Source organism: Abrus precatorius, unplaced genomic scaffold, assembly GCF_003935025.1.
Source record: "Abrus precatorius isolate BTA unplaced genomic scaffold, Abrus_2018 Scaffold10, whole genome shotgun sequence".
NCBI classification, from domain to species: domain Eukaryota; kingdom Viridiplantae; phylum Streptophyta; class Magnoliopsida; order Fabales; family Fabaceae; genus Abrus; species Abrus precatorius.
In genome coordinates this window covers 19475015-19486762 of record NW_020874292.1, presented here as the reverse complement: position 1 = coordinate 19486762, position 11748 = coordinate 19475015, and the positions used below count along the sequence as shown (strand labels likewise).

Below are 11748 nucleotides of genomic sequence, written 5' to 3'. Positions count from 1 at the left end.
CAAAATATGTTCACATTTCAAAAGTTGTTTTATTTTGAGTCATTCATTCACTTGTAGAGGTTGCCAGGTTTGAACATCGTGACAACCAGAGTGACAAAGATAAGGGGTATTTTAGCAGTAAAACATAATCCGGAGTTTCAACATTTTCTTATGGGAGCTTTTTGGTGGCTAAGTGATGTTATGTAGTTAAGAGTAATTTTTGGTCTTTAAAATATATTTATTAATTCGCTCTTGCTAATAATATTTGAAGAATATTAGCTAAAAAATCAATAAATATTAAAAATTATGTTAGAGGTGTATTTAAAATTATAGGAATATATATAGTCATACAATTCATTATATATTTTTTAACTAGTGTTCGGCATTTGCTTTATTACTTTAGTCTCTAAAATTTAAAATTTTTAATATCTTCCATCCCTCTGTCTATTTAAGTTTAAGTTTAAAGTGTGTTTAAATGAATAATTTATTTTTTGAAAAAAAAATGTAATTTATGGGTTAAAATTTATTCTTTGAATATTTAATTTTAAAAAATTTTAAAGTTCAGAATTTTTATTGAATTTTTAATAGACTAAAATTAAAGTATTATAAATCCTAACAAAGGAGTTAGAATTTGGATTTATTTATATTTATTTCTTGTGTCTTCCATTTAAATTTGGTTATGGTTAATTTAATAATTTAAATTATATATTTTTTATTAATTTTGTCAAATATAGTGATATTTTTATTTTATTTTTTAAGAATGTAAGTAATTTAATTACTCTATCCAAACAAAAAATTTGAAATGAAAGAAATTTAATTATTCTTTCAAAACAAAATACTTTAAAATAATAGAAATATAAATGATATAATTTAAATTTCTTAAAGTTAAATTAGTTTCTGGACCGAAGGGTAATGGTACCCGATCTGGGTTTCCAGGAAAATTGGGCAGCAATATATGTAAAGTGGCTTTTAACTTGCTGGTTACTGTCATATTTACCCAGCAAAATTTCAACCTTTGAGTACCAAAAAATGAAATGCTAAGTAATGGAAATAATGGGAGAGCACGGTTCTATAGAATGATTATTTTTTTGACATCATGAAGCTGAAACGGGAATGGATGAACCCCACCATTTATTGTACCTTCGCGTTGATAAGTTTAGTGTGGTTAACATTTTGCGGAGTGGGTTGCTGAGAAGGCACAAATTTACATTATTCTAGTGAGTATACATACACTAGCACTATGTTGCCAACAACCTTGAGTGGAAAAGACGTTCCTGTATTTAAGGTTGAACTTCTTGAGGGGAACAAAAACACCCTGCTTCAAATCAACCTAAGGGGTTAATGGATTATCAACCCCCTCAGTCAGCACCCAAAATCATGGTTTATGCGAACAACCGAGTTTCCAATTTGTAGTGAAATGAGGCTGCTCCAATAAAAGAGATCATCATAATCACCAAATTTCTATTGAATTGGAAAATTGTATGATTAACTAAACATCGTTTTATACTGTATTATATCATTGTCATAAAATGAATCTATAATGAAGTTTGAAATAGGTGAAAATTCCAATCATTTGATAAAAAAAATGATTTAACTCAAACGATGATATATTGCAATGATTGAAGATTGAGGGTTTGTTTGAGATTTTGTAAAGAAAAACAATTTTTTACTTGAAAAATATTTGTTTTTAATACGAATTCTTTCTTTCACATTCTTCAAATTTTGTGAAGATGGGGTTTATAGAAAAGAGTTGTGCCTGTCCTTAATAAAGTCTCCTCTCCATTTCGATATTTTATCCTTGTCCCTCACAACTTGGAAAGGTGGCATTCTTTTTCCAGAGAGCATAATTGACGTGTAAGGTCCTACGGGGATTCTTCGTGATGAGATCTTTCAACTTTGATGTGGTCATGGGTTAAAAAAATTATACTAACTTCCCTTGAGCTTTATATTTTTACCTTTTATTAAAGAATTACATTTATCCCTTGTTCTTTTCATATATTATTCTTAATATTGATATCTATTTTTTTAAAAAAATATTTTTATATACAAAATTATAATAATAAATATTGTATCTTTTAAAATAAAGATTGAGGTTAGTGGAATTACTCTAGTAAAAAAAGTTTTCAAATGTACATAAGCTTAAAAAAATAATATTTTTTATGCGAGAGAAATCACAATTTCTAAAGATATTTTTAAAAAATATATTATAAAATTTTTTAGTATTTATTATAATACTCGTAAACTTAAGTATAATTTTTTTAATATCTTAAAGATCAAAGGACACTTATGTATTTTAAAATAAATTATCAACTGTCACGTTCTATTATATATATTTAATATAAAATTAATAATAATTATTATTATTTTACATATAAAAATACACTCTTAATTTATAAGTTATCGTAAAAATTATCAAATTCTTTTAGAAATCTGTGTAAACAATTTTTAGTATTGTATCTAATAAGCAAAGATTTTATTTGTAGAAAAATAAAAAATAACAGAATTTTCATGTATAATTATTTCGAGTGTAAAAGTGGAAACAAGTTAAATCTATATTATTTCTCTTTAAAAATGTTTGGTACACATTTATTTATTGGACTAATAATTCTTTATATATGTTGATGTGACAATTAAAATATATATAATTGTGTAAAAATAAAAAGACAAATTAATCATGATAAGATAATAAAATTATTAATATAAAACAACGCGGGTATATAATGATGCGCGTAACGTTATTATTTTCTTCAAAATTACGCCATCACAAAGCTATAGTCTTTGGTTATTGATCTATAATTATCCACTGTTTTTTTTCAGTCAAAACAATAACTCATATATGTGAATGTGACACGAAAACTAGGTCGGTTAGTTTAGGACTTTCGACTGGTGAGTTTGTGATGTCCTTACTAAGATTAGCCAATGCGATTTGGATAGTACTGTCCTTAATATATAGCCCATTAAAATAGTTAATAATAAAAAAAAGAGGCATATAAAGATTTTTAAAATATAATTTCCAAAAAGTAACTTGAACCATATGAATTTCATAAATTATACACTCAATAGACAGTACTTTCATTAAGATCAACTTTCTTTCAATGGGTAGAGAGGTAGCCAAGGCAAATTCTGAGCATAGCATAGAGAAAATATGGTGCGCATGCACCATCATTTGAATGCTTTATGAAGTTGGAGGAAGGTCCCAACGAAAGTGGAGAATTTTTTTTCAGTTGTCATTGTTGATGGATTCGGTGGTCATCTTATCAAAATTACAGGACCAATACTTTACGTGACTAATTTGTCTTCATGCAATCCATTTTTTAATTAGTAGGAAAAAAAATGAAAAACAAAGAAATTAAAGAACCATGCAAATGGTTATGAATTTGTGATGGTCAATGCATCCTCAAAAATAATCATTGACCATTTAAAAGGCTTCCTCAGTCTCTAAATGATAACTTTCTTTTTTATTTATATAATGTGTTTTAGAATGATGCTGATGCACAAGATGCAACGCAACATTGAATAGCCCTTCAGAATAAGGTTCTGCTTTTTTTTAGTCCTCCCATTCATGGGGAGTTTACTATGGCTGTGTCTTGTTATTTGACTGAATAACAACCATGAATCTTTTTTCTTTTTTTTGGAGTACAGAAAATTATAATTTAGTTTACTATAAACGATTATCAGTGTTATCAAGGTTATTAGTGTTCTTACATGCGAAAAAATGAAACTTATAGCAAACACATATTTAACACTGCTTATACACTGTTTCCTAATTTGAAGATTACAGTTTCAAATCCTATGCATCACATCAGAGATGGATCCAGGGAAAGTATGAATGGGAGCAATTTAGTAAATAAATTAAAAATTAACATTAATTATTATCAGCAAGTATTAAAATTGTGTAAAATTTTTAAAATTTCACATCGCAGTAATTGGTGGGATGAGGTGACTAATTTATATGCAACCACCGGCATAAACAAGAAAAGACTCACTTTTAGCCATTAGATCATGTCCACATTGAGTGTGACACGCTGCACAAATTCAACTAAGTTATCAATTTCCTTCATTTGTAGTGTACTGTGAAATGTTATTAACTGTTTTGAACACTCCTTAATATATTCTTTATGATTAGTTAATTTAAAAATAAAATAAAATACTTATTTTATAAATTAATCACTCTTGAAAAAATATTTTGAAGATTAAAAAAATTAACTAATTATAAAAAAATACATTAAAAATATATTTCAAAAGCATATTACTAACCTTTCACAAACATCTTTTTAATCTTATCAACTCATTCACTAATGCTAATGCACCAAGTCACCAACCCTTAATTGGTATATCAGACAACTCAACTAAACATGTGTCGGAAATCGTAGAATTAATTGCAGAGACGGTAGTAGTAACCGTTGACAACAACATACCAACACAGTACCAAAAGTCTTCGATTTTGTTTTTTAATTTAATACTACTACAGTCACAATTTATGTGTGTTAACAACAAAACGAAGAAATTGCCTTTTTTTTTTTTCCTTGTATCATGCCAAGACAGAACCACGTAAATTTTAGCAATGCACATGGAATTGTCATGATTTGTCTTTACCATTCTAATCTCAATAATTTGTTGCTAGTCACAAACTTTTGGTGTTTTTCATTTAAGTTTATAATATTATTGTAACCAGTCGACCAAATATGTAACATCAGAAAATGATGTTGCAATTATATGAGAGAGAGGGTGAACGGAGGGAAAGAAAGACCAAAGAGGGAGGAATGTGCACGAAGCACACGGATCTGCACCACACACGAAGGCAGGTCCTGGTGAATATACCCCACTTTTTCTACTTCAAATTGGCTTTATCTCATATAGTAAACACATTATGAAAGTGTAAGTGCTACCATTAGAACTATTCGCTATCAACACCTCATTTTCCTGGGTCACTATTCATCATTAGTGCTACAACGCCTACCCTCCTACATCCACAATAATATCATCATCATCGTCATCATAAAAACTCTAGCTCCTTATGTTGAGATTGCCATTTTAGCCTATTCTCCTCAACAAATATTTTGCTTAAAATCTACTCTAACTCCTTCAGGGATACATACATATTCTTTCTGAAAATCTATCAAGAATTTGTGCCTTGGTTGTATAAGTAGAATGGAGAGAAACTTCAGCTCATATAATCCTCAACTAGCCTCTAGCTTGAAAAAGACTTACAAGACGCAGGAGCATCATCATCTTAAAGAAGATTGTATGTCTCCATCTTTCAGTCTACGGAATGTTTCAAAGCTCATTCTTCCTCCACTGGGTGTCTCAAGCCAGAATCCAGTGAGCACAAAAGGATGGATCATATCTCCAATGGATTCAAGATACAGGTAGAATCAATTGCCTAACCACTAAGATTATGATTTGGAAACCGTAAGTACTCTCTTGGTGAATTCCTAAGACTTGTATGCCAGTAGCTTTATCTCATAAATATTTATAGAATCTGTATCAGCGTGATATATATGAACTTTTAATTTTGAAGTTCTTTCTCTTAATATTTAAAGTTTTTAGTACTTCCTAGCTTTGAGGTAAAATTTGATTTTGCAACAACATGAAGCATGAATAGTAAGATTGGTGTTCACGGGTTTAAAATTCATTTGGATGTACAGGTGTTGGGAGAGTTTTATGGTTCTTCTGGTGGCTTATTCTGCATGGGTGTACCCCTTTGAAGTTGCTTTCATGCATTCTTCAAAAAATAAGAAAATATATATTGCGGACACTTTTGTTGATCTTTTCTTCGCTATTGACATTGTTTTGACATTCTTCGTGGCTTACATTGATCCAACAACTCATCTACTAGTTCGAGACTCCAAAAAGATTGTAGTGAGGTTAGTAAATCACTGATTTTTGTACCTTGTCATGAGCTATTCTTACTACTGCCGAAACCAACTAGCTCAGCAACTTCTACGAGCTAATTTTTTTTATCTCTTGGGTCATATTTATACTGTTGGTTCCCTCTTTCTAGTTAGATTAGGACAAGCAAAATGAAACTAATTCGCCTAAACATTTTTTCAGTAATCCTGAAATTTCGACCATGTAAATGCCTAAAATAATGGATAACCTTTCCGGTGAATGTATGGTATAGGAAGTCTAGAAAAAGTTATGAGAATAATGTTACTATTTTATGATTCTTGAAAAATATTGAATGTGAGTATATATGTAAAGTAAAAGTATTATTATTCTAATGAAAAAAAATCAAAAGTTTCATTTACATTATATTATCTAAGATTATCTTTTTTCACCAAAAAAATAAATAAATCTAAGATTATCTTAAAAGAAAGAACTTGATTTGGTATAGCATGTAATTATTCTTTCTCCCGAAGCATGCATGAGGGATTGATTCTACTTTTGTTTCCAAATTTCACTTCCTATTTTGGGAGAGGGTAAACGCGGGGCCTAATTTCCACCGAAGTTTGATAACTGTGATTTGTGTTAGACCAACTTTTCAGCGGTCCGTTTTGAATAATCAAATTCATCCCCAAAAACGGGTCTTTGTCGCAATACGTAATAGTGATTAATGATGATTGTTGTACAATGAACACCTGGCCCAAGTTTGTCCACCAAATTATGGGCCAGGGTCCAAATTGTCATAAAATAAATCGAACGTACTAGAAAGTCAAAACGGGCCAGCCCAATTTTAATAAAGATCCAGTGGTTTAAGCCAATCAGAATGATGCACAATAAATGAGTCCCATATGTTGACCAAAAAAACAATGAGACCCGTGAGACAAAAGAATGATATTGGCATAAAATTACAATTATACTCTTCACATGCTGTCGTATAAGTCATTGCATAGCATCATTCTTACTGCAAGTTCTTTTTAATAATTCATTTTGTACACATTCTCATGTAATTTGTGTGACCTTGTTCCCATAAATATAATCAATGAGTTGCTAATTGTTTGCTCATGTTGGATTGCAACCTCTAAAGAGAATCAAGTCAATAAATTGGAAGAGTAAATGATCACATAGAATATAGGAATCAACTCAGCTGTGATGAAATGTATATAAGGAAATGTCATCTAATTGTACTAGATCATTGCGTCATAGGCAGTGGTGTTTCATTTTTATAAACTGATCTTTTGATAAGTTATGCTCAATTATGGTGAAGTAAACTAATGATGATAGTGTTAGCAATGTTGTGGTAGGTACTTGTCAACATGGTTCGTGATGGATGTGGCATCAACTATACCATATGAGGCACTTGGGTATTTGTTCACTGGCAAACACAAAGTGGGTCTTCCATATTTCCTGTTGGGCATGCTCAGATTTTGGAGAATCAGACGTGTCAAGCAATATTTCACAAGGTTTTCCATCATGCTTTTTCTAATAATCCACTTTATCATTTGGTTGTGTTGTGTGTTATTACCATGTAAAAATTAAAACTGATCTAGCTGCACTTATTTGCCAGGCTTGAGAAAGACATCAGGTTCAGCTATTTCTGGGTTCGATGTGCTAGGCTTCTTTCTGTATGTGATATTTTATTCCATTCCTATTTAGAAAATTAATTCTTCTATTTGTTTTAGTCAATAAACATCTGTCTCATTGATTATCAAAATTGTCATTTTTCAGGATTTTGCCAATCTTTACATGATAATATTTGGTGCCAAAATGACTATTTTAATTCCTTTGAAATATATTGCACTTAAAGTAAATAGAAAACATGCATATCAAAATCTACACAAGCTCACATTTAGACAGGAGAAGAAAGCAAAATCCTTGGCTTTGACTAGATAAATCACACTTTATTGTTTATATAGAAATTATTGAAACAATTCTGAAAAAATTTGGTGCAGGTAACACTTTTTTCAGTTCATTGTGCTGGTTGTCTCTATTACATGCTAGCTGATCGCTACCCGCACCAAGGAAAGACATGGATTGGAGCTGTGATTCCTAACTTCCGAGAGACAAGCCTTCGAATCAGATACATTTCAGCCATATACTGGTCCATCACTACTATGACCACCGTAGGTTATGGTGACCTCCATGCCGTGAACACCATGGAAATGATCTTCATTATTTTCTACATGCTCTTCAACCTTGGCCTAACAGCTTATTTGATTGGCAACATGACAAATCTTGTTGTTGAAGGAACTCGCCGTACCATGGAATTTGTAAGTTCTGTTTTACATTATATTACTTTTCTTTGGTTCACCTAAGAGATATATAAAAAAAGTAATTCATATAGGTTATGGTTACTAAGAATTGGAGATTTTGTTATCCTATTCTTATTCATAATTTGGAGGAAGGACACCTCTATGTAGGATTCTTGGTCTGGTGCGAGAATTATATATGTGTGACTAATGTCTCATATGATGTTACCGGTGCAGAGAAATAGCATTGAAGCAGCATCGAACTTTGTGTGCCGAAATCGGTTGCCCCCAAGGTTGAGAGAGCAAATCTTGGCTTACATGTGTTTAAGATTTAAGGCAGAGAGCTTGAATCAACATCAGCTTATTGAACAGCTACCGAAGTCAATTTGCAAAAGCATCTGCCGGCATTTGTTTTCTGCTACTGTGGAGAAAGTCTATCTATTCAAAGGGGTCTCAAAAGAAATTATTTTGTCCCTCGTATGAATCTAAACTTGATTCTAACAATTCTATGGACACAAATTAACCATTGTAAAGGTTAATTGATGGAAAAAAATTGTCGATGTGCAGGTAGCAAAAATGAAGGCAGAATACATACCACCTAGAGAGGATGTTATCATGCAAAATGAAGCACCAGATGATGTGTACGTTATAGTGTCAGGAGAAGTGGAGATCATAGATAGTGTAATGGAGAAAGAGAGAATATTGGGGACCCTACAAACAGGAGACATGTTCGGAGAGGTTGGTGCACTTTGTTGTAGACCTCAGAGCTATACCTACAGAACCAAGACTCTCACACAGCTCCTGAGGCTGAAAACTAATGCTCTTATAGAAGCAATGCAGATTAAAAAAGAAGACAATATACAAATACTCAAAAATTTCCTTCAGGTGGGGTATCTTGTCTTGTGGGTTCTTGATCATAATACCTATGGTTTTCAATTCTAAAACATAATAGATTTAATGAAAATGCAGCATTTCAAGCAGCTTAAGGATCTTAGTATCAGAGATTTAATGGTGGAGAATGTGGAAGAAGATGACCCTAACATGGCTGTGAACTTGTTAACTGTGGCAAGCACAGGCAATGCTGCTTTTCTTGAGGAGCTTCTTAGAGCAGGTTTGGATCCTGACATTGGGGACTCCAAAGGGAAAACCCCATTGGTACGTTCTGGCCTTATAATATTCATGTTTCTTTTCTAGATTTCTCAAAATTGAATAAAAATTTCACACATTCTAAAATTGATCTTGAAACTCTAGTCCAGATCTCATATATATATAAAACGTTGAACCTTTACCATGTAGTTTAAATTTTTAAATGATTAGTTCCTTCCCTTCACTATAGTTCTGATCATAACTTTAAAACAAGCAAGGGATTACCAACAATTATTCGTCAAAAATAACAACTTGTTACTTGTGCAGCACATCGCAGCATCAAATGGATATGAAGAGTGTGTTAAAGTCCTACTCAAACATACATGCAACATCCATATAAGAGGTATAATACACCTATTCCTTTTCTTAAACGTAAATTTCCCTGAATTTTTCTTCTTTATAACTTTTGCCTTCATGTAGTGATTTATATTTCCATTATTGGCAGACATGAATGGTGACACTGCATTATGGGATGCTATATCATCAAAACATTACTCCATATTCCGGATCCTTTATCAGCTTGCAGCCCTCTCTGATCCAAACATAGCAGGCCATCTCCTGTGTACAGCAGCAACAAGAAATAAATTAACAGTGATAAATGATCTTTTAAAGCAAGGCTTAAACATAGACTCGGAAGATCACCATGGTACAACTGCAATCCAAGTTGCCATGGCAGAAAATCATGTGGACATGGTTCGGTTGCTTGTCATGAATGGTGCAGATGTTTCTAATGTACATGATCATGAATTTTCTTCATGCACCTTAAATGAAATGCTGCAGAAGCGTGAAATTGGACACTTAATTACTGTGAATGAGGCCATGACTAGTGAGGTTGCATTTAGAGAACGACATCAAGAAGAGCATGAGCAAATTTGGGGAAGATCTAATGGACTATATTTTCGAAGAGTGAGCATATATAGAGGTCACCCTGTGGTAAGAAGAGAAAAAGGTTTCATGGAACCTGGGAGACTAATAAGGTTGCCTGATTCATTAGAAGACCTCAAAAATGTAGCAGGTAAAGCTTCAAATTTCCCACAAGTCAGTACTGAAATCATGAAATTTTCCAGTAATCAAAGTATCAAATCCATTTGTTTTTTAATGGTTGTCTATATGATTCGCCAAAAAAATATAGTTTTTCTATATTATTGTGTGTAATTTTTGAGAAAGAAAATTTTTAGGTCTTAGTACACTGATACAATTTCATTTGGGTGTGGTATCTTGTTCAACAGGTGAAAAACTTGGGTTCGATGCAAAAGATGCAATGGTGACAAATGAAGAAGGAGCAGAAATAGACTCTATTGATGTGATCAGAGATAATGATAAACTCTTTTTGGTTGAATAGGCTAATGATGCAAAATCTCAACTGTAAATATATAATCTGGCACAAGAGATTTACATGTTTCTTTTTGTGTTGGTTATTTTGTCTCCTTCCTGTAGTCATAAAGAAAGTGGCTTGGTTGGAAATATTTATCAGTTGTCTTTTCCCTTATAATTTATAGTTTTTTGACTTCTGATAACTAAAACAATCATATCCAATTGTAAAAAAAAAAACGAAAATATGGTTGACATTTTTTTTTTCTTTTGATATTAGATAAATAAATAATCAGCAAAGAATGGTTTGAGCTAGAGGAAGAAGAACAAAGGGAATTTCATTCCCTTTGATAGGGATCAAATTATGGGCCTCAAGCATAATCAGTCGCACCCCCAACAGAAAAGCATATCCAACCAAATAAACACCCCGTATGACCGACCAAGTCACCAAACTACCTATTAGAGAGCCCAACAACATGGTTGTCATACGCCAAACAAACAGTGACATTAATCATACGTTGATGGGGTCTTCTAACAAATTGAAATCCCTCGTTAACAAGAAAGAAGCTGTAAAGATGAATTAAACAAATACATGACATGCAATAAACGGGCATATCAATTTGATTGAGACTTGTAATATTGGGTTTTTCTCCACATAGAAAGGAACCTACACCCAACATAGGTCTCACATGTCAGCTTTATTTACTAGGGATCCATCTACGTCCTTTATAAATCTGTCAACCATGATGTTTTCAATTAGCTTTATACCCTTCAAATGTAATAATGTTACAATTGACTTAACTGTCGAATAATTTTCGATAGATATTCTTAATATTACCAGGGATCACTTCATAATGCTAATACCCGCAAGCTTATGAAGTAAACAACCAAATATTTGAGAGCATAAATTCACACTTTGTTTGATGCTAAATTATCATAATAATTATATTAGTTCAAGTACAATTTGCTCTATTGTAATGTAGTGAAGTATACATTTGTTTTTATATATGTATTTTAGAGAAGCCAAATTTGCGTGCAATAATGCAAATAATGCAAATTTAACGCGAGTGTCTTTATGACAAGTGCACTACTCTCATGTACCTCCTCACCTACTAATTTAGATGACTCCTGCCACTGAATGCATGTTTGGTAATGTTTATATTTAGAGGAAATTCATTTC

The 11748-nt window shown here is 31.9% G+C and overlaps 1 protein-coding gene across 6 annotated transcripts; it reads left to right on the top strand.

The window, feature by feature from the left end:
- The first annotated feature begins 4947 nt into the window (after nt 1-4947).
- LOC113846228 (potassium channel AKT2/3) lies at nt 4948-11626 on the top strand. Of its 6 annotated transcripts, none has more exons than XM_027474279.1 (12): nt 4971-5348; nt 5628-5846; nt 7167-7325; nt 7430-7487; nt 7815-8132; nt 8349-8588; nt 8679-8996; nt 9081-9266; nt 9525-9600; nt 9703-10041; nt 10114-10272; nt 10487-11183. In XM_027474279.1, the coding sequence occupies exons 1-12, from the start codon at nt 5131-5133 to the stop codon at nt 10597-10599; spliced, it is 2403 nt and encodes an 800-aa protein (XP_027330080.1). In that variant the 5' UTR covers nt 4971-5130; the 3' UTR covers nt 10600-11183. The 6 variants fall into 6 exon arrangements, with proteins under 6 accessions (XP_027330055.1, XP_027330080.1, XP_027330071.1 ...); XM_027474270.1 differs by having other exon boundaries at nt 10102-10272; XM_027474264.1 differs by having other exon boundaries at nt 4973-5348; nt 9703-10272; nt 10487-10622; nt 10849-11183.
- The last annotated feature ends 122 nt before the right edge of the window (nt 11627-11748 follow it).

Coding starts and splice junctions, on each gene's coding strand:
- LOC113846228 (XM_027474254.1), top strand. CDS start 5,131: ATGGAGAGAAACTTCAGCTCATATAATCCTCAACTAGCCTCTAGCTTG. Junction 8,997..9,080: donor TACTCAAAAATTTCCTTCAG/GTGGGGTATCTT, acceptor ATGAAAATGCAG/CATTTCAAGCAGCTTAAGGA. Junction 10,273..10,486: donor AGACCTCAAAAATGTAGCAG/GTAAAGCTTCAA, acceptor CTTGTTCAACAG/GTGAAAAACTTGGGTTCGAT.